This window comes from Xyrauchen texanus, chromosome 32 (assembly GCF_025860055.1).
Source record: "Xyrauchen texanus isolate HMW12.3.18 chromosome 32, RBS_HiC_50CHRs, whole genome shotgun sequence".
Taxonomy (NCBI): domain Eukaryota; kingdom Metazoa; phylum Chordata; class Actinopteri; order Cypriniformes; family Catostomidae; genus Xyrauchen; species Xyrauchen texanus.
In genome coordinates, this window is record NC_068307.1 from 15,852,446 (window position 1) to 15,876,447 (window position 24,002).

General features: G+C 36.6%; 1 protein-coding gene across 1 annotated transcript in view; it reads right to left on the bottom strand.

Annotated features, from left to right (window-relative positions):
- ect2 (epithelial cell transforming 2) overlaps nt 1-24,002 on the bottom strand; it is a 45,494-nt gene that overhangs the window by 11,662 nt on the left and 9,830 nt on the right. The window contains exons 6-23 of the mRNA XM_052101183.1: nt 23,225-23,314; nt 23,021-23,131; nt 18,660-18,733; nt 17,885-18,015; nt 17,506-17,621; nt 16,867-16,929; nt 15,246-15,468; nt 14,136-14,258; nt 12,990-13,114; nt 8,403-8,522; nt 8,249-8,317; nt 8,014-8,124; nt 6,269-6,365; nt 5,108-5,189; nt 4,922-5,000; nt 3,061-3,180; nt 1,222-1,360; nt 457-611 (exon numbers count right to left, since the gene is read on the bottom strand). Coding sequence (XP_051957143.1) covers nt 457-611; nt 1,222-1,360; nt 3,061-3,180; nt 4,922-5,000; nt 5,108-5,189; nt 6,269-6,365; nt 8,014-8,124; nt 8,249-8,317; nt 8,403-8,522; nt 12,990-13,114; nt 14,136-14,258; nt 15,246-15,468; nt 16,867-16,929; nt 17,506-17,621; nt 17,885-18,015; nt 18,660-18,733; nt 23,021-23,131; nt 23,225-23,314 — 2,028 coding nt within the window. The remainder of the gene's footprint in view (nt 1-456; nt 612-1,221; nt 1,361-3,060; nt 3,181-4,921; nt 5,001-5,107; nt 5,190-6,268; nt 6,366-8,013; nt 8,125-8,248; nt 8,318-8,402; nt 8,523-12,989; nt 13,115-14,135; nt 14,259-15,245; nt 15,469-16,866; nt 16,930-17,505; nt 17,622-17,884; nt 18,016-18,659; nt 18,734-23,020; nt 23,132-23,224; nt 23,315-24,002) is intronic.

The window sequence follows — 24,002 nt, forward strand, 5'->3', positions numbered from 1 at the left end:
TGCAAATATTTTTGTGTTTAACACTGTTGGAACAAAAACATTCTATTTGCAGCACTATATCAATACTTAAACTATTTTCATGGAGCAAAGCATGACAGCAGATGAGCAGAGAATGTAGTTGACAGGTCTCTTCGTTCATGACAGTCAACCGTTGATGTTGCTTCACAATGTGCAGCTGCCGGCAGTAACAAACGCAAAGAATGTATTTGACACACATCCTGAGCCCTGATCATTACCATGTTTTTGTATATGTAACAAAAACCTTGACAGTGACACAATTATTATACTAATATTTTCAAAGACAAATAATTTTTTTTTCCAGGACATTTAAGTATTCTTATTATTTTCCATGACTGGAAAACTGCCTTGCAAAATTTCAGGTTTTCAAGGATGCGTGGGAACCTTGTTCTCTCAGTGTGTGTATGTGTGTGTGTGTTTGTGTGCGCGCACACTCACCGCATCAGCTCTGCAGATCGTGTTGGCAACTTGACGACAGAGGGTCTTGAGCCAAGCAGATTTGAGGGTGTCTTCGGCAGTCAGCTGAAAGCTGAATAGCAGGTTCTCCTGTTCTGTAGGAGGACGTACAACCAGGGCGAAGGCATTCTGACACTCTAGGAGAGAGATAAACAAATATAACAAATATAACAAAAAACAAATATACACACACATTCGGACCCCACTGACTTACATTGTATGGACAAAAACACCTTATACATTCTTCAAAATATCTTATATTTTGCAGAAGCAAGCCAGCCATATGAGTTTGGGACTGAATGATGGCAAGTATATAATAAGAGAATATTCATTTTTGGGTGAATTATCTCTTTAATATGCAGAGACAACTATCAGTAAACAATTTATAACTTGATGAATTGATCAATGCCGTAATTTTGGTGAACAACTACAAATTAAAGTGAGAGAAGAAGCTCTTTAATATGTACAGATTAGAATATCAGTCAAATATATAGGCAGCAGGATGTGATCTTCATCCTTAAAGTGCTATTTAACTTGAAAATACACCAGGGTTTTGAGGCATGACTGGATTTTAATGAGCTCAAGACACCGAAAAGGTACATTTTTATTCCCAACACAAAACCACATTAAATCTCCCTCTCCAGGGTGTTGATTGTGAAATCACACACACACACATATATAAATTTTATAAATCTATAAAATGCACATGGTGGGATAAAGAACGGCAAACAGTCCCTCCAATCTCACCCTCTGTGTCCTGAATGTCTAAAACTCTCCTGATCTGGGACAGAGGCATCAGAGTAATGTGTTTGAGCTGGGCCGGCGGCCGTGTCTGACCCAATGGACTCCGGAATGTGGTTATCACCTTGTGTCTTTTCCTGGCAATCTGAATACAAAGACAAAGAAAACACACAAATTAAACCTTAAAGTGGCCATATCACAATTTATTTTAAATGTTTTTAAATATTAGACAATGTAAAGGTCCACTTATGCCTTTTTTTTTTGGTGTGGCTTTTTAGTCTTATTTTAGTTATTAGTTACCACTTTACAGTTCCTCATCTGACCCTTTTAATGCTACTTTCTTCATAATGCAGAAATGTAAAATGTTCTCTCCTATACTAAAGCAGAACGGTGGGGAGTCCTTTGTGTGCTTTAGAAGAGCCGAAATGTATAACCCAGTGCTGGGGTGACAGATAAGCATACAGAAGACTTTCTAAATAAATAATTGATCACTCAGAGGCTTCCCTTTTCCCTGCACTCATTACTAGTCTAGACCAAGCAGTGAGCGAAATAGACCATAACCATGTGCCGACACAAACGGGCGCACCCCTCCATGGTGCTTAAATGTATCCCCTCTTTAATTGAGGAAACGGCCCGAAGAGCAGCGTAAACAAGCGATGACTGCACATGCATACATTATTCATAAAATTGTTCTTCAACAGCACCGGATGTCCCTGAACTGAACGAGTGTGTGAGGTTGCAGTGATTTTGGCAGATCTCTCGTGAAAATAATGACAAGCTGAGGTTAAACTGAGATGACAGCAATCTGGGTGTGTAAGGGAAGACCTAGAGGGAGGAAACACTTGTGGCCTTAAGAGGTGTCTATGTGAATTTCACCAAAACATGTCCAGGTCACATTTAACCCTGAGATTTTAAAATAAATAATATTTAGCATAATGGAAATGAGGTCAAATTTTTTGGACCAATAAGGATTTTTGCTTTGTGACATTCATTTAATTACAATTAAATTAATGTCACACACACACACACGTTGTGTTTCCATGTTTTATGGGGACTTTCCATAGACATAATGGTTTTTATACTGTACAAACTTTATATTCTATCCCCTAAACCTAACCCTACCCCTAAACCTAACCCTCACAGAAAATATTCTGCATTTTTACATTTTCAAAAACATAATTTAGTATGATTTATAAGCTGTTTTCCTCATGGGGACCGACAAAATGTCCCCACAAGGTCAAACATTTCGGGTTTTACTATCCTTATGGGGACATTTGGTCCCCACAAAGAGATAAATACACGCTCACACACACACACACACTACAAAAATAAAATATGTTTTTAAAGAAATTACTAAGAAAGCACATTTTATATTTGTATACAAAATTCCTTTAGAGCATTTTACATTAAGCCTTCATTTCAAAAGGTTTTTATGTCATGACTCATTAGAAACAAACTCAGTCAAGTGTGTTTACAATTTTAAGAGTAATTTATTATATCTTTCTTTTGATTTTGGAGCAAAACATAATCCTTAACATGTTCTTGACAGGTTTTCATGTACAAAAAACAAGCTTTGCTGAGAGTCAATATGTCACATTGCACTTTGATCAAATCAACTTAATTGTTTATTCAACTGCATCATGGGTGTTATAATAACATTAGAGAAACTTTGGCTCTTTATCTGAGAAAAGAAATCAAGATTGATGCCTCTCATATAGTGGCATTCTTTTGGAATCAGAAACAGCTTTTGCTTTATGAATTCTAAAAAGTGTTGGCTGTAATATTTCCATAAATGTTTCTAAAGGGGTTGTCATGGTACGGTGATTTGGAAAGATCAAGTTTTACCTCTAAACAGTCGTTGAAGAGGAAGAGTGTGACATGTTCCCCCCTGTCACAGGGTTTGTCTCCAAGAGCAATAGTTTCCACCCTGTGGACCAGACTCCGATGAGATGACAACAAATTGGCCTGTAAGTGGGCGCGACACACACACACACACACACAGAATGTTTAGCCTCGGCCATCATTTACAGTGGCAAGAAAAAGTATGTGAACCCTTTGGAATTACCTGCATTTATGTTTAAATTTGTCTTAAAATCTGGTTTCATTCAAATTACAATAATGAACAAACATAACGTGTTTTAACTAATAACACAAATTATTGTATTGCTCTTGTACCTATTGACTAAATCATTCAGTGTTGGCTGGAAAAAGTATATTGGAGGTGTGGGTTAGAGCTACTTTGACTTATAAACTCTCAAACAATTTGAGTTTGTTATTCCCAAGAAGCATCTATTGACGTGGACCATGCAAAAAGAGATCAAGAGAATCTCAAGAATTGTTGCTTTGCATAAAACTGGAAAGGGTTACAAAGATATCTTGAAGAGCTTAGATATTCATCTGTCCACTGTAAGACAAATTTTCTATAAATGGAGACGATTTAGTTCTGTGGCTACTATCCCTAGAAGTAGCTGTCCAGCCAAGAACACACCACAGAATGCTTAATGAGGTAAAAAAGAACCTTAGGAGGGACAGCTAAAGACTTGGCGGAATGATTGGAACTGGTTAACCTCTTTGTTCATGAATCTAACATACAGAAAGCATTAAACAGACATTGTGTTTATTGTAGGATGCCACATAGGAAGCCGCTGCTTTCCAACAAAAACATTGCTGCATGCCTGAAGTTTGCAAAAGATCACCCTTACACTCTTCAGTGCTAGTGGGAAAATGTTTTATGGACTGATGAAATAAAGGTAGAATTGTTTGGGAAGAACACACAACAGTGTAAAAACGGGCACCACATGTAAACCTCATCCCAACGGTGAATGTGAAGGGACCATCAAGATTTGGAGCTGCTTGGGGGCCTGGACCATTGCCATCAAAGGAAAAAAATGAATTCCCAAGTTTATCAAAATAATATCAGGGTGGCTGCGCGCCAGCAGAAGCTCAGTGGGTGAAGCAGCAGGATAATGACCATAAACACCGAAGTAAATCCACTACAGAATGGCTTCAAAAAAAGAAAATCCACCTTTATGAGTAGCCCTGTCAGAGTGCAGACCATAACCCAAAAGAAATTCTGTGGAATTACCTCAAGAGAGCCATTCACACCAGTATTAAGTATATGGCTAAACTGAAGCAATTCTGTAAGGAAGAATAGTCCAAAATTCCTTCTGAACATTGTGCAGTAGTCTCCAATAACCCATGTGTCTTGTATCCTAGCCTGAACTAATACCCTGACTGATATTCTCATAGATGGTCACAGAGTTCTGATTCTGGATCAAACTCCATTCTGTTTATGCTGGTTCAGATCCCATGAGCAACAAAAGCCAAACTGATCCAGGAAACTCCCATCTGGGGCTGAGCACATTGGTTTGGCAGCCCCATCTCTGGACGCAGCTGTTCTGTTCTGAACAGCAGCCATATATGAGGCTGACAGCGTAGTACACTATTAGAGTTTATAATGTACGGTTATTGGTGTCATATTTCTATTTTGTTTTAGAATTGTATATTTTAAGAATTGTATAAGTCCACTTATAATGTTAGTTAAGGTTTGTCAGTCATAGTTTAGTTTTAAATGACCATTTGAAATTATTTTAGAGCTGTGGTGGAGGGGAACATTTCCAGTAAATAACAACTTTAATAAAAAACTTTAATGAAATATTCCTTAAGAGTGTAAAATGTAAGAAATTTCCAGACACAAATTACTTACAGGGCAGCCATCCACTTCATAAACAACATCAAAGATCTGCTTCTGTCCCTCTGTTTTCCTCTTATCCTCATTTATGTGCCTGTGCCAAATTTAAAAGAGAGAAAGCCAAGTAAACTTTGCTGGACGTCCAGACTAAGAATTATTTTATAGGAATCTACAATTTATGTGGTTAATCTCAGGACTCACGTCATCACTTCCTTGAGAGACTCGATGGCCTTTTCTAGAGTCACTTTGTCTGGGTTGTCATCCAATGTATGTTTCTTTATATCTAGAAAGAAAATCAAACTCCATCCTAAATCCTGTGATCCTGTGTCAGTGCTCTCACAAAACTTTCATCAAGCAGAAATCAGAACATTTTATGGCAGCATAAGGTAATCCAACATTTACATTTTATGTTGCTGAAATGACAGACATTATTTTTGAAAGACAAGCTGTCAAATATGTCAGTGTGAGCAGAAGCCTTGACAGCACAAAAACATGAAATGTTATTAACGTGCTGCTAAATTAATGCATACAATGTATTTGTGTGTGGGCGTTAAACCTAGCTACACTTTCAGGGCAAAAAAATAAATAAAATGTATGTCTTAAGGAGCACCTATTATGGTTTTTATATGTGCCTAATATTGTTTTAAAGGTCTCATTCAATAAATGTATATGCATCCAATGTCAAAAAAAAAAACTTTTGCTCATAATTTAAATTGCAGCATTATCATTTTTTCCCCAGTGTCAAAAATGACTCGTTCAATGATCCGTTCTTAAGCGTTCATTCAAAACTCCTCCTTTCAGAGAGCATACTCTGCTCTGATTGATCAGATGTCCCAGTCTGTTGTGATTGGTCTACCGCTTATCATATTGTTTGAGGGCGGGTCAAAGCTGTTCGTTAGCAGCCAATGAAGACCAGAGGTGAGTTTTATGTTACCAAATTACATAGGTTAGTACAGGAAGTAAATCTGGAATTACTAACAACTCGTTTCAAGTGTTCAGAATCGGTTCTTTGTTTTGGGAGTCAATAACTCCATTTGTCGAGCACTTTTTTACAATTCACAAACAGCTATATAACACACTACATGAAAGGTAATATATGAAAAACCATAATAGGTGCTCTGATATAGATGCTAGCTAACTTCTATATCAGAGCAGAGTACTTTAATAACATAACTAACTTTATTTTGGGGATATCATCAAAGGGCAAAGTTAATAAATGAAGTAAATAGTTGTTGACATTCTAAAAATGCAATATATATATATATTTTTTAAAGGTTTAGGTTAGATTATGTAAAAATACTTTATTTGAAAACAATAGAAGTCTATGGAAAACTTCCACAAAGCTAGGTAAACATTTGTTACCATTCAGTAGGAGAGCGACACTCGGCAGTCTCTGCACAGGACGAATCAAAAGCTCCACGAGGGTCTGTCGGCCACACTCCGGTTTAGCCTGATTAATCTGGAAACAATAAATATGTTAGTGAATATGTGGATGTATAATAAACATCCATAGGGTACAAACTAGAGTTGTCAAGATACCAAAATTTCAGCTGTTAATACCAATAACAGAAAAATGTCACGATTCTCGATACCAATTTCGATACCACAGCAAAAATTGATAATATGCCATTAAAAATGCTTTTAGCCCATTGAAAAAGTGAATATCAATGTAAATATTAAGTTAAAACAACTGCATGTTTCCATCAAGTGTTTTTCATTTAATTAACATTGTTTTAAGTTATTAAATGAAATAACCCCCCAAGTAGGGCCCTATAAAGCGTTTTATTTTTCCATTAAAATTTTTTTTTAAATGGAAACTTTAAATTTTAAAGTTTTTAAGTTTATTTTAACTTTAGCATCAATGGTGTTACCAAATGCAGAAAGTAGGCTGAATTTAATTAAGTTGCATCCTTTTGTGGTTTAATAGTCATACTAGGACATATCAAGATTTTAACTAGATTAATTATGCATACATTTTTTCCCAAATATGTAAAATTAGGTTGAGCATTTGAAAGCAGTCTTGTGTCAGTCAGACAGTGCACGCAGATATTGAATTGAGCCTGTATTCTGTACCAATGGTACTGCACAAACAATGGTATCGTGATATAGTTTTTATTCTTTACATCCTTAATACAAACCCACCCACAATGCTTTTTACATGTAAGAGAGCAGCCAAAATAAAGCTTATATACTGTGTAGGCCTATAGCTATTTTTAGGGTTGGGATCGTAAGGAATGTTAATGTTCCGGTTCCTTAACGAGTCCATTAACAATTATTTTAGTACCGGATTAATAATTGGACCGAACTATGTACCAGTACTTAAAGGAATAGTTCTGCCAAAAATTTCATTTTCTTCAATATTACTCACCCTTACACATCTCAAACTCTTATGACTTTCTTTCTTTTGTGGAACACAAGTGAAGATGCTCTCAAGGATATATACTTATATCTATTCAATGCAAGTCAATGGGGTCAAAATATTACAAGCCCCAAAAAAGACAAAGGCAGCATAAGGTAATCCAAAATGTAACTCCTAATACACTATAAATCTCGACATCCACAGTCTTCTAGGCGCGTTCATGAGAGAAGCTTGATTACACTTACTTGAGCTTGAATAATTAGACAATAACTTACATATTTGTCTGTTTCTCACCCAAAACTGATCGTATTGTTTCAGAAGATGTGGATTAAACCACTTGAGCCATATGGATTACTTTTATGCTACCGTTATGTCCTTTTTAGAGCTTGGAAGTGTTGAACCCCATTGACTTGCATTGTATGCAATTGGTTTGCGCTCCACATAACAAAAGAAAGTCATACGAGTTTGAGGCGGCATAAGAGTGAGTAAAAGTGGACTTGAAAATTCAGACTTCTATTTATTGTCCAAGAAGGCAGTGAGTTAAAAATGGGCAGATATCATCCAATATATCGGTTTCTCACTAATTCAGAAACTTTTATACACGCTACGTCACAGTCGCCTTTAGCTTGCTCACTGGGGGTCTAATTACAAACATTATTTACTTTATTTAATTATTTCATTTAAGGCACAATGTTGTGAAAAACGCCATACATATAACAATTACTTGACTACGAGGATGCCACAGTACCTTCAGGAATGCGTGGAATCTCGGCTTCTGCCGCTCACATCTTACTATGGTCTCTTTACTCATCTCAAAGAAGTTGACAAAGGGTGGGTATGCCTTCACCAGCTCTTTAGACTGAGACAAAGAGAGAGAAAAAAAAAAAAGAGACAGCAAGATCATAAAAGCTGCCATTCAGTCTCTGACTGTGTAATGTGGTCCAGGCCGGTAGAGTTTGAGTTCAAAGCCTCGTCAGACTCACATATTTCAAAATAATGTCTCCAACACTCCTCTCTTCAGACCAGTTCATCACCAACTGCTCAAGATCCGCCTGTCAAAGCACATTCATCAGCAAACACATTCCACTAAGCCATTGTTCACTCTTTACTCAGTGTTTTGGAAAGGTTATTACACACCTTTATTCTAGTATGCACTTCATAGATGTCTGGAATGCTGCCAAAGATGGTCTTGATCTCTTCCGGAGCCAGGATCGGGCCACCCACCTGGCCCTCTCTGTCCAGCGGGTATTTGAAGAGCTGAAAGACCAGGAGAACAAAAAGAAACTCACTGAGCCAGGACAGACACCATATCTAAAAGACACTGAGCCAGGACAGACACCATATCTAAAAGACAATCACAATGGAGCGGCACTTGACAAGAGGTGTGCATTCCAGTGGGGTTACTCCACCGGACCTAATAGGATTATCCGATTTGTAGGCAGGTGGTAAAGGCCACATCATTACATACATTTTTCAAAATGTGTTGAAGTAGAGAGCTTTGTTGAAAGACGTTTTCGGTGGGGAAAATGTTGTTCCAGTGTTGATGCACTTTTACAAAGCACTTTTAACATATGCTCCATCCTAATATCCACATTTCACTATTATACAGTGTGCCAACATAGTATGTCAGAATCCTCAGTAGTCATAAAAGAGTAACCCAGAAGATCTACTGGGTTAATCCATCTCAAGTGGACCAACATGAGTTGCTTGACCATTTTTTTTTTTTTCAAAAATGTTTTGAGTGACTGGTACTGCAAAACCACCAGTGTTTTATTTTTATTTTACTTGGTTTAACCACGGCAGCCATCTTTGTGTCATTGTGCACAAAACATTTTGGTTAAACAGATGTTTATGGAAACCTCAATATAGTCCTAGCTCCTTGGATCTCTAGAGCACATTACAAGATACATGTACATATATAAACATTTTGCACATTCTTGTTCCTTGGACTTAGAACTTAAGACCTAATGTAATGATCAAGATCACTGAAAGTTCCACTTTTAGTGCCAATTTATAAAGTAAAGTGTGTTTGAGTCTCAATCCTAATTTTTTTTGGAGGGGGGGGGGGGGTTACCAAGGTAAGTATGGTGTGCATGCAGATCATTTCAGGTTTGAGACTCCTCTCTGGTTTTTTATTGAGGCTTTATTGAATGCAAATTTTCACTTTCAGTTGATTATCTCTGGTGGGGTACCTGATAGGAACCTGAAATTCTCACAGATATAAGTACTCTATATTAGCATTCTGTTGTAAAAAATATGAGTTTGAGATTCCATTGGTTACAGAACTAGGTCAAGTAGAATTCTGGGAAAAAGCCTACTTTATTCCTGCATTTTGAGAAATGAACCGATGTAATAAGCATAATGGTAAAGGCTCATATTTTGCCAATCTGTGCAACCAAGAGAAGGACTTTGGTATAAATGCGGAATGGAACTTCTTCACAAGGTCACATGGCAAAAATGTGTGTGACGGTGTTAGAGGAACAACTAAGTGGGAAACAACAAAAGCCAGTTTGCAGAGGAGTTTGTGTCTATGATGACAAAAACTTGGAAGACATCAGCGAGGAAAACTATGATGTTTTTGTAAAATTCTTCCACCCACCAGGACCAAGAACATCATTCAAGGTATCTACTGAGGACAATGCTTGGGTTCCAATGAAGAATATTCTCAGAAAACTGCCACCTGCCAAACTGACTACTGCCACCAGAAGTTCCACAACATTTCCGAGAGACTGAGTGAGGAAATCTTACATAAACATGTAGTTTGAAATTGTGCAATGTAAAAAACATCGTCTCCTCAGGTGTGAATTACAATCAATATTCATTATAGTTCACACCTCCTCGCATATGACCTTTCTAACACTAAAAGTGTCTTACAAATTTCAATTAGTATATTGTTTTGTATGAATGAGTGATCAGGTTGGTTTTCACATAATTTGTAGCAAAAACTCTAGGCTACAAGATCCAGTTCTCAAAAGGCTTGTGGACAAATGTTTAGTATGTGTTATATGGCCTTATTTCAATGACTTAAACATTTTGTTTTTTCAAAAACCATGCATAAACGTTATTTTCTCAAATATACAAACATGTACACACATGTTGCTCACATATTATTGTAGCCCAGTTTGTGCTGAATACAGTGTAATCAGACTTTAGCCATTAATATGTTTTTAAGCAACTGAAAAAAGCACAAATGTCAAGGCATGTCAAAACTTCCCCACAGGGTCTCAGATCTCAGAGGGTTAAACACTTGTCAAGTTCTCAGAAATGAAATCTTTGTGTCCAATTTGATCATTATACAAAAAAATAAACAAATCTAACTTTAAAATTGTCATGTGGTGTAACCATTAATTAAAAAGTATTATAATACTTTCTTTATGGAGTTTAAACAACAATCATTATTTTCCAAAAAGTTTTCAAACAAATTTTTCAAGATACAAACAAATATTTACATTTTTTTATACAAATATGAATTTTTGAATCAAAAATATCAAGATGTTTTCTCAGGGATACACCACATGAACAAAATGTGCCTTTTCATAAAAATGTCAAAATAAATATCAGATGTTTTTTAAAACTTCACACACAGTCTTGAGGGTCTAAAGGTGTCCGCTCTGTTTTATGGTCAATATAAACAACAAATAACTACCATTGGTTACACCCAATGACTTTGATTTGGTGGACAAAAGCATTTTTAATCATAATTTAAAACACAATAGTTTCACTGCTTATTTTTTTAAGAAATAGCAATAAAAGATTATTCTGCACTAGTCATGCCAACATTTATTTCAGGAATTTCAGCTTTTAATTAGACTTTGTTTTTGTCTCTCTCTGGACACCACATTATATATTTTACTTTAATTTTTTCATTTAAAAATATTTAAATTTACTTGACTTTTAACTCAGCAAATGAAAAATGCTCATTCAAGTTTGTGTGAATGGCATTTTTTTATGCATTTTTAATTGAATAGATCTGGATAAAAATTAGCGTCACTTCCTTGACCCTTTGGACGCATGGCAATAATATGACCACGTTGTCCTTTATTATTGGATTTTATTAAGAACTTTGTAAAAAGAATCCAGGTTATGATCATGAAAATGGTTCATTTCTAGATCGCTTGTCCACTGCAGGTATACATTTTTTGTAATCCAATCTACTACTTGACCAAGTTTGAAGTGGCGCAAGTTTCATGTCAGAAAACCGGCGTCTTTTTTCACAGTGGAGAGAGCTTGCATGCTCAGTTACCAGATTGCGTGACTAAAGCATCGCCCTGGCAGCATATATCCAAACTGTACAGGTTTCCAGATCTGATTGAGGGATTTCACCTAGAGAAAACTGGCAACCTCACATGTTGAAATCTAATTCTGCCTGGCTAATCGCCCTTATTATAATAACAGATTTTTAATAAGGGCGATTAGCCAGTCAGAATGAGATAAGTAAAATATAAAAATTTTACTTGCATGATTAGTTATTAGTAGTAGTAACTAGTAATACATGACACAATTGATCTAAAGGGGATAGTGCTTTTACAAGGGGGATGCCATCCCCTAGCATACCCAAAATTTGTTGTGCACCATGACACAAAGATGGCTGCCGTGGCAAAGTAAAATAAAAATAAAAAACTGGTGGATTTGCAATACCAGTACATACAGGTAATCAAAAACATTTTTCACAAAAATTGAAAAATAGTCAAGAAAACAACATAATTATTTGACCACATGAACTGACCCTACTTTTTCCTGGCAAGATTCTGAAGTGGGCACTTTAATATCCAATAATGCCTCAGGAGAAGTCACGGTCAAAAACTGGATTTAAAAACAACTGCTCCCAGCAGCTAGGCAAGTTGCATAAATAAATTTGACACGATACAATTTGTCCACCTAAAATTTGCTTGTTCATGTTTTGTAGAGCAGTGTTACTGAACTATGCCTTGACAAGCTTAAACACATGCACTCCAATCCAAAACTGGATCGCTTCTGACAATCGGCCATGTTGTAGCATGCACCACTTAGTGTCGTTTAACACAGTCAGAGGGCCAAATTAAAGTGGCTTGCAAGCTGCTAGTTGACTAGCCCTGGCATATAATTTTAGTGTATGATACTGTGCGAAATGTCAAAAACATTCAACTGTACTATAATATTCAACATCAAACTGCAATAGACCAAATATTCAAACATTTTAAAATATTTTTTTTATTTTTTTTACATTTACTGAAACCTATCAAACATGAATTAAAGATTTATCAGCATAAACAATACTAGAAAACTGTCCTGAAATCCTATAAAACCTAAATTATACTGAAGTACTAGCTCCATTTTTTAAGTTACTGTGTTGTGAATTCTTCATGGTTTAAATATGTTTTTTTGACTGTTTAAGATATTGCATTATTCCATACTGTATATTGCCCAGCCCTATCGGCAAGTTCTCAGTTCCCTATAGTGTTGGAAAGTCTGACATTTCTAAAAATCAATTTGATTTAAACTGTTTGTTTCATCGAATCGGTTCTCATTTGTTTTTTTTACATTATTGAAAATAATAAACGGATGTAAAAATGCAGGATTGCATCCTGTTTGAAATTGTGTTCCGATTGTGCTATTTTGGTAAAAGATGTGTTATTTACTATCCAAGTAAACATTGAGTTTTGTGTGTGTGTGAGCTCCACATATAGCTCCATGGCATTAGTTTTCAAATTAAATTAATTTTTCCCCTTCAGACTAAACACAAACCTGCAGGACTGTGGCCAGGATATCAACGTAGTTGCTCTCGGTTTGGTAGAACTCCTTGGAGACCTGCCATCGTGCTGACTGCTTAGGCAGGGCGGGAGTCGAGCTTTTGGGGGGTTTGGCATTTTCTGAAATATATCAGCAGAGACGCTGGGATGAGCAGCTACAAATCACACACTGTTTGATCCTTCTCTGATATATTCAATCCTTCTTCCATCCAGTGTGATTTTATATCTTTCTCTGATTTAATCGGTTGTTTAATGAAGAGGAATCCTAAAAAATCCTGAGTAAATATTACTAAGGTTTTAAGTACAGAGAATTACTGGATACTTTCAAGGAATAAAATACGGTAATCATTTACTCACCCTCATGTTGTTTCAAACCCATATGATTTCTTATGTGTAACAAAACAAAAATATCCAGAATGTTCCTTTTTATATTGGAACAGAGGCTATCAAGCTTCAAAAATGACAAAAAGCACCATAAAAGTCCTGTGACCTCTCTGCTTTAAACATTCTAAAGCCAAAAAATCTTTGCATAAGCAAAAGAGTAAGAATATATAAAATAATTTAAGCGCTGAAAATCTTTACCTCCGAAGAAATCCTTACCTCTCAAGTTTTAAGATGTGTTATGCCAGGCTCAATGTCAATGAAAGGAAGCAGGAACTAACAACATTTGACATCAAACATGTGCAACACATCTATATATTTAAATTGAACACGAGTACAAATTAAATTTGAGAACGGGAACGATGGGGAAGATTAGCAAATAACTTAAATTTCGACTTTTCAGTTCATCGCACAAAGCTATCGTATGGATTCAGAAGACTTAGAATATAGCATAGAAGTTGTTTAGTCTACTTTATCATTTTTGAAGCTTGACAGTCCGCACTGGGTAATCTATCATATTTCTTCTTTGAAAGAATTTAGATTATTGGGTGAACTGTTCCTTTAAGGAACGAAGAATCAAAGACCCGACAGCTATTTGAACTTCACTACTGAGAGAACAGAGATCAATTTGTGTCAGATAAACCCAAATTAAATGGCCAATCTCGCTTGTTCTCTTGATTCTGCGAAAAGAGTTATGTTATTAGCACAGATCAATGTATACATTAATCCTAAACCCTGGAATAAGTCATATGGATGTCACCTGTATGGTATTCCTGGCTGCATACAGGAGTGCTGGTGCGCTGCAGTTGCCAATCTTTCTCTGTACTACTCTTCCTCTCCCTTTTACTCCTTTGCCTACCGCTGCTCCTCCTGTGCTTGCGTTCTGCAAAAGACAGTGGCCTCACTCATCTAAAAATCAACCCTGACTGCTCTCCCGGTTCCTCTCAGTCCTGCCTGGGATCACACTGAGATCAAAGTCTTCTGCAAGTTCTGTAGCCTGCAACTCCTTAAAATAGGTATGTCAAAAGCTGATACGTTTGTACCGAATCATTACTAAAATTATAAAGATGTAATGATACCAGCAATTGCAATAGTACCGAGTATCGACTAATTCGGTACCCGTGCACTGTTTGATTGACAGGTTGCTGCGTGCCCATGCACAGTAATGCGGATGCATGCCTGAATGGTCAAATACAAAAAATTCTGTCAAAATACTCATCTTGGAGAGCATTAAATGTAAATGGTTGGTTATATCTTAACTGAATGTAAACAGACGGGAAATAATCAGATGGAAAATAATCAGTTCATTTGGTTATGCGGTGTAAATGAAGCCTAATAGTATTTGATTTAGTTAAATAGTCAAGACTATGCCAGTGTTTTATTTTACAGCTAAATTTTTTTTTTTTTTTTCTAAATGTCTGTATGTTAGCTTTAATACTTGCTACTTCTGTTAGATGCCTAAAAAACCTCAAGCAATAGTTTAACCATTGTTCTTATGTCTTTATTTGTTCTATTGCATGTTTTTCCCCTTTGTTTTCGTTTTATTACTGCCCATTTACTTGTCTTGAATAACTACTTTAGAACTTAACTATTTCTACTCAATAAAAAAAAATCATAAAGACAAATTGTGTGTGAAATTTCACTGATATTGTTGTCAACTACTGAAATTTTGGTCTTGTGACAACTCTACATAAAAAAAATAACACTTCCACATATTAGAATGGGACTTCTGCACTCTTTAATAAAACCAATTAGATTGATAATAGAGCTCATTATGCATTTTGGTTAGGGTGTTCTTTACACTTCTATCATTCTGGATGGTGTTATTTGGTGGCTTTTGTTCAAATGACTTCAAGATCTTTGACTTCACCTCCACTGGATTTGCAGGTATCTGGAGTGTTGGAGATGTCCAGCAGGGAACCCATGGAGAGGGAGTGTTCTGCTGAAGGTCTCTTGCGTGGGGGGAAGGGGGAAATTTCTGTTTCTTTAGTGAGTTGAGCCAAAGTTTCTCTGAGTCGCCGACGTTTCCGACAGCTGTTGGGCGTCGTGAGAGACAGAAGAGACACGGCTTTCTTCATCGCAGGGCTCTCCGACTGAGAGGAAGGCACATACGTTACATTAGCAATGACTACTGAGAAATTGTTCTTTAAGAGGAGTCAATATTTGCTGACAACAAAGTGTTCAATCTTTTAGGAAAAATTCAACATTCATTAAGGATGCACCAATATGAACATTTCTGTTCATATCTGTTGAAAAATGACATGCCAAAATTTTAAAGAGAGCCAGAATGAAAAACAAATAGAAGCATGATGATTGACGTGAAAAAGATTATTTTCTCATTCTAAAACATTTCTGCAATTCTGTTTTTGCCGTTCAAAACAGAACTCACATTTGAGATGTTTGTATATAGCAGAACTATATATAAAAACGTCACAATTCCATGGAAATGTCAACCACATCATGGAAAACAAAAAAAGTTACCAAAAGAACAAAACAGCTGTTTAAGTTCTACAGTAGTGGATCACGGAAAATGCCATCCAAGACCGCTAGAGGGCGCAGCTTGCTTACACAATAATGACTGAGGCGCTGATTGCAGTCTATTTTTAAACGCAACCTTTCAGGCTTTTATAATCTCGAACATATCAAAGATCATATTGCGATTTCAATCTGAACTCAATCGTGCAGCCTTAATGGATACCATACCAAGGTCTCCGAAGTCTAAGTTTGCTGTTTTCAAAGCGTTTTGGATGGTTTTACTTCACGTATAGGTAAGTGCCGCTTTCACAACTGTCACATCTGTAACGACGTTTTTTCCTCAATGTGAGAATGAGAAGTAATATAAATTTTTTTACTATGTTCTTAGGAGTGCCAACCCTTTTTCATTTTGTGGCTATCATCATTTCTGTATTTTGCATTTTAATTCTAAGAGTTTATAAAAAGTGTGATAATTCATTATTAATGAAACATTGTTTTTTCATGCTTAAAGCCAATTTGCCCATGGTTTTAATTTGGTAAATATTTTCAGTGGCTGATATGTTTGTTTTTATCCCTAACATTCATGAAACCTTATCTATAATTATTTTTTAAATACATCGAGGACACAAATATAACTGCAGCTATATTTTTAGGACAGTCGAAAAAAGGTAATTTGCCCAAACAGAAAACGAAAATGGTGCGCAACGCAACAATAACAGCATAGAACATATCTGATGTTTAATATACAGTTGTGTTGAGAGGAATTTTGTACCAATGAGATTTGTCTGTGGGTGGGGCTCCTCAGCACAACAGCACAGAAACAAAGGAACTGATAATGCCGCTAATTGTGGTTGATTAGGACAAGAAATCTAGATACACATTTTATTGCTAGTCACTATATTAAAATATGCAAGGATTTGAATTTGATGTTATGGATTTTGAAATGTGTAAAAGATTGGATAGTAACTGCAATAGATATTACATTTCTTAATCGATGTATCTGGGAGGCACCTCACCTTTTCATAAGAATACATAGATTCTCCAGCACGGGCGTCCATCTGTATACTGCCCCAAAACCACTGCAGAAAGAGACAGAAGAATCATGAATTTAAAACATCTCCACTGTGACCATGTTAATAGCTATGAACCACTGATGCTAAGCAAAAATGTATATAGTGATAGCCTTCCATTAGACACTGGAAAACGTTTTGGCAACTATATTAGAAATACAGTAAATGTACACTTCAGAAAGATGCGAATTATTAAGGAAATTTACTCAATGTGATCACTTCTCTCACTGTATTTGCAGCAGAACAAGCTGTGGTACATTTTCTCAGAATGTAACGTGATTGGAAAGCACATTCCCTACCAAGTGGTAGAATGTTTAATAACCGCACTAGAAACAATCCTTAATTTTCTACAGGTTTACAAAATGTTACTGGTACACCGCCCACCCCTACCAGGAAATATGCCGAAATAGGTCAAAATATACTCTCTAACTGAGAACAGTCTGCAAACAGAATATCTTAAAGTGCAAAAACAGCCCACTTGGTCCAGAGTGTATTTTACACAATGTTATTAGGGACCCACACAAAGCCCTTAGTGTAAGAATCTGTGTGAGTGCATGTGCATGAGTCAATAAGTCAAGTTCATACCTCCTGTTTCACTACATACAATCTTTTGGAAGGTGTAAAGGGCAGTTCCTTAATGGAATTCTCTTCAACCACCAAGTGTGTGCACCTTTCATCACCAACTGCCTGGAACCGACCACCTAAACAAAACAATCACCACAAACTCCTTTAAAAACCCTCCTCAAGCTGAGGTCAGGGGTCATTTGCTTTTTGAGATGGTCCAACAAATAAAATACAGAAACCACTTCCTGGGATCAACATCTCAAAAGCATGTCTAGTTAAAAAGGCTTTGGTTATTTGAGAATTACTTAGAGTTGAGGTTTTGGTGGCATTTCAACACATTAAACATTTCAGACTCTAAAACATAAAGGGCAAGGGACACAAAAACATGAGATTTCAGTACCATGTTTCTGTGTTCTCTCCTCCATGTTGGTCTTTTCCTCCTCAGAGAAACCCAGGAAGCTCAGCACACAGTCCTGGAATGGAGGGACTTTAAACTCTGTGCGGAACTCCTCACTGCCTGCGTGAAAATTACTAGAACCAAAAGGAAGCAGTCATTAGCCACGCCACCACAATATGTTACAAAAACAAGCTAAAACACATGAATATTGGGTGAGGGGCATGCAGGGCTTCTACAACTTTTGACCAATGAATTTCCATGACTATTCAAATAATTAGTGAATTACTGATGAATCCAAATAAATTAATAATCAAAATTTGATCGACTGCACTCACAATTTCTAGACACTTAAATATTTAAAAATGAACCCAACTAGAAAATAATTTACATACATTGATATTCAAAATTCTAAATGAGGAGGGGGGGGGGGGCATTTAAATATTAGTGCATTTCCAAGTTTTCCATGACAGTGGGAAGTCTGGTAGAGGGAGCAAAGGGGATAGTGTGGAGAACGGAAGCAGGAAAAATCACTCTTCACTCATCATACATTCCAGAGTGGAAGGTTATTAATGAAAAAGGTCAGGTTTAACATTCAATGCCTGTGTGGAAAATGTCAAAACCAGAGTGAAGTCAAAAATGCTTCAAATCTGGATGAAGGGAGGGCCCGTTTCATTTGTGCACAAGTGACTGGACTCTTCTGCCTCATTATTCAGTTTTTACTCCTCTACACTCACAGTCAGGTGAATTGATGTTTTACCCCTCACACACACAATCTTACATGTCATCTCGGTGCTCCCATGCTTTCCGTATCCACTCAGGGGTGAGGATGGGTGTGCCCATGCACACTGCCAACTAAAAAGAAAAGGAGAGAAAGAACCAAGTGAATCAGGTAGAAAGAGACCCTGCTTAATGCATAATGCATGTGAGCCTAATGAATGATTCAGCCCAATTCAGCCTGCTGTGAGGAGAGATACATGAGAACCATTTTAATCAAACTCTCTCTAAATAACACAGACATGTCAATGGTGGACAGGAGACTCCATTACGGAAAGCACACCTGGTGTTTGAGCTCCTTGAGGAAACTGTCAGACACTGGGCACAACTGGACAGAAAGGAAAGTTCACCCAAAAATGTAAATTCTGCCTAAATTACTCACACTAAAGTCGTTCCAAACCCATATTACTTTCTTATGCGGAACAAAAAAGGAGATGTTTTACTAAATATAGTGGACCGACTTTCCAATACTATGGCAGTAATGGTTAAAACTTAAAATAGGACCCAAAAATATCATAAAGGTAATCTATGGGGATATTTACACTTGACCACATAATAGTGTCTTCGCCAAACGGGTATAAATCCAATTTCTTTCCACGCTATATGCAAATACAACAGAGTTTACTTCAGTGATTATGCTAATGCAGGGCACAGATTTTAAGATGCAATTTATTATTTTATTCCAGTGACATAGCCCAGAGCGCATGTGCGAATTTTTCCCTTCGTGGCTTATCATAGGAAAGATATTTCCAAGCACATCATCTGCGCTTATTTTTTCGTCAGCAATCTGCATCAATAAAATGAAAAAAAAAAAGTTCTCACCTCCGGAGGTGGTTTGAGTGATTAGATTTAAATCCATCTCAAAACCATCTTGGCGGGTATTTACACTTGGTCTTTTCATGCTCAGATAGCCATCTGATCAGTAAAAACTAGAGCTGTTAGAATGAATGCGTTAACACATACAATTCAAGTTAAACTCGTAAATTTTTCTTAATCACGATTAATGCATTTACCATTAATTCAGCATAAACACTTGTTGGAAGGGAGGAATATTTGCGATGTGTATGCCTGGAGTCATTCCGTGAACACACACACCCAGGGGGGCGCGGACACTCTCCCGGGGGGGCGTGAGTAGGCTACGATGGAAGGGGAAAAAAACTGGAAAAACATTTTTTTTTTATCACTAAAATACTGTCATAAAAAGTTATAGTTTTGTATATACATAACTCCTGAATAAAAATTAAAATGTGTTTGGACTGATTTAAAAAAAAAAAAGTTGTGAACAAATTTGATTGGTTTGTCGATAGTGAGCGCAAATGCAGGTGATAAGGATAAGCGGTTTCATTAAGCGAGTCATTGAGTCGTTCATTCAAACGATTCGTTCAAACGGCCGATTCATCAAGAATGAGACAGATGTTTGTGAATGGGTAATTGAATCTTTTGCGTGGGTTCGAGATCCGTTTGTGTGCACAGCAAACGAGCTATCAATTGATATGCAGGAAAAGCTTATTGAGCTGAAGAGTGACAGTAGACTGAAGGAACTCTTTAGCTCCTGCCCTCTTTCGTCATTCTGGGCAGCATTGATGCAGGAATACCCTGAACTCTGTGACGTCGCCTTGAAGATTCTCCTTCCTTTCTCGTCGACATATTTGTGTGAGGCAGGATTCTCAAAAATGACTGCACTCAAAACGAAATACCGCAATCGTGCACAAATCGAGGATGATTTGAGGCTATGTTTATCAAACATTGAGCCAAGAATTGAGGATCTTTGCAAGGCAAAGCAGGCTCAGGTCTCACATTAACGTCACCTACCAGCAAGCTTCTGTAAAAAATGCAGACAATGCCTACTATTAGGCCTAGTAATAATAACAATTATAAAGCATAAATTAATATCAGAGGTCTGGTGCCAATTCCCAATTATAGCAATAGCCTAGTAATGATAATAGGCCTACTGATGATGATAATAATAATAATAATAATAATAATAATAATAACAACAATAAAGCATGTAACCTCATATAATTATATAGCAATAGCCTAGTAATGATGATAGGCCTACTACTACTTATAATAACAATAATAATGCCTGCAAGCTCACATTAGAAGTCTGGTGCTACTGCCAATTATAATAATTATAATTATAATAACAACAATAACAGCATAAAGCATGGGGCGGGGGGCACTGGTGCCCCAACTGCAATGAACCAGCTTTGGGGGGGCCCAGCTTGCAAAAGGTTGTGAACCCCTGGTCTACAAAAAGAATCAAATCTACTCAAATACCATGAAGTGCCCGATCACTCATGTACCATCTGCAGCGAAAGCCATTAATCTGCCCCCATAAGATAAGCCTAAAATCATTCTTTTGTCTTTATTCTGCACATTAAAACTTGTATACATTCATCTTTGCAATAGTATCAGTGTCATCATAAATTACAATACCAGAGTGCAACCACAGCATATTATGGCAACGTATAGCGAGATAGCACATTAGCATCATGATTTCAGAATGGAAACAAGACAAATTAAACATTTCCTACTGCAATGTGGATTTATATTTCTGTAAATCATAGAGTGCTTAAAACAACTTCTTTTACTGACTGTGTTTTACAATGAGTAGAATTAACATGTTTATTTCACATTAGAATAGGTTTAACTGAGCTCCTTATATTTAAATGTAATAATAAACGCCTCCCACATCGAGTAGCAGTTGTCTGAATGTTTGCAAACAGTATACCGTTGCTCAGCTGTTTAGAACTTTTAACCCTTGATTAGGGCTGCATAATTTGGGAAAAAAGTCATATTGCGATTATTGAGGTTAATAATGCGATATGCGATTGCGATATAATAAACAAATGGTATCTTGAGTCAACTTGCTTGGTTAAAGGAAAATGCACAAATAGATTACTGATAATGCTGAAGTGTATTTTTCAACTCAAAACATACAAACTAGTAACAACAACTATAAATGCACAATTTTACAAAAGTAAATAATATCTTTGCATTACTGCAAACGTGTTATTTTCTCAATATTACACCTAAATAAAATAGAACAATAAATAAGAACATACAAATTTTTACGAAAATACGATTGTACAAACAAACAGGGACATTTAAGCAGGATAACTGGGTATAAAAAGTGTGGTTCACTCAATCAAACCACTAAAACTGTTGTTGGTGTGTATGTGTAATGTAATACACACACACACACACACACACACTTTATTGTTGTTGTAATTTTAATGTTATTTTTCACATAAGATTGATCCTATGATCTTCTCATCAATGATGCAACACGTTGCAAGTTGCAGACAGCGTCTCCATGTTAAGGGTGCGCATCAGCCGGCGGAACTTTAAATCTCTCCCGGTCTCGACCCAGGCTAAGATTGGGTCTCTTCCGCGACTGGTTGAAGCAGCTCTGACCGCACCGAGAATGACAGTTTTGGAGTTTGAGCTTATTTACATGTCACGCTCCCGTATTATATGAACTTTAATTATTGATGAAATAAAGACATATCGCCAATCTGTGATCTGTGTTATTTTTTCTGGCCACTAGTTCAGTGTCGGTCTGCTCGGCATCCATCTTCAGCTGATTTCCACGCTGTACATCGGAAACTCACATGACATGACCACACGTGCCACTCCCTAAACTGAGACTGACTGGTCTACTTTTTATTAGCGGTGTAGAAAATGGGCAAACAGCTCTCAGAGAGAATGGGCTGTCATGTCCACACATGCACTTATTTATTTAAAAAAAAAAAAACGCAGCATTTGCCGTCATATAATCACACAGGCTGACATTGCAAGTGCGATATGCTTAATTGTGCAGCACTACCCTTGAATGAATTAGAACTTCTCCTGAAGTATATTGGGGCCTTAATATTGTGGAGGATGAGAGTATAAGATATTGAATGCAATGAAAATGCAACCTACGTGGGGACTAGTTCTTTCAATTAATCAAACTCCCACTTAGACTTTGGAAAAAGTTTTATCATGTTACTTGAACTGGTGCAAATTTAGTGCATTTCTATTTTTATACTGTGGAAGGCTTGGTTTTAATTTTAATAAAGCAATAAATTGTTACATATTTTTTCATTCTCTTTCCCAAGATACAAAATGTATTTTGACAGGAAAAGTATATATAGTGTAAAGTTTCAGTACTTTCAAAATCTGTTTAATCACGATTAACTACAAAAAGATAATGCAATTAAAATTAATCAACTGACAGCACTATTTAAAAAGCATTAAGTGACCAAGTGTAAATAACCCCTATGCGAGTCGTGTGTCATATTCAAAGTCTTCTGAAGGCATAAGATTTTCAGTCCGTTCACAAATGGGTGTGTATGCGAGTAGGGGTTGGATACAGACCCTGTATTTTTCACCGTGTGTCGAATGGGCAATGAGGTGTGTGACTTTAGCGCTGTCAAAGTCTTTTCGGATAGTGCCGCCCATGTGATGGACTAAATTGACCAGGTTCACCTGAGGAAAGCACATTTAATCAGAGAAAATAATAAAAATAAATGGCACTATGGATCGTTTTTGGTGTTGGATGAGTGGAAATTCGGTACTCACCACTTCATCCTTTTTACGGAAACCAGTGAAGCAGAGAGACAAGTTCAGCATGGTCATAGAGTACAGAGGCCTGGAGGAGAATGGCAGAGGCTACAGAAAAAGAAGGAAAGGAGAGAATGACAGAATATTTCTGAAATACTAATAACATAACAGATATTATGTCGGAGCGAAGGTTAGCCAATAATAACATCAATAATATACTAATTATTATTAGCCAATAATAACATAGATAATAAAGTCTAAAAGTGATTTTGGCATTGTTAAAATATTTCTATCCCAGCTAATATGCACCTATACAACTAAAAGTACTGCAATTTGTTCAAATGTTGATCAGAAAAGTGTAAGCACGCCTTGAAAAAGTTGTTTTGTTTGTTTTAGCATCCCAGAAAACCTCAAAAACAGTCATTATTATTGCAATTCCATTTGGTGACACTAGTTGCTCAGAAATACAGGTCGACATACAGCGTCCTAAATTTTGAAACCTTTGTTTTCAATGAATGTATGCACAGTAATGACCATATGGCATCCATCAAATGCACCCCAGCTATAACTTTGGGCACCACTGAGCACAATTAACATAGTTTTACATAAAATTCCACCCAAATCATTATCAAGGGACATACAATACATTATTAACTGTCGCTAAAGCTAAAAAATACATTGTGCATAGGCAATTTTTCAGTAATGAGTTTGACTTTTTAGATACAATTGTCATTGTCAATTGGAAATGTCATGAAAAACGTCATTACGACCAACTTTTTCACCAGAATTCAGGTGA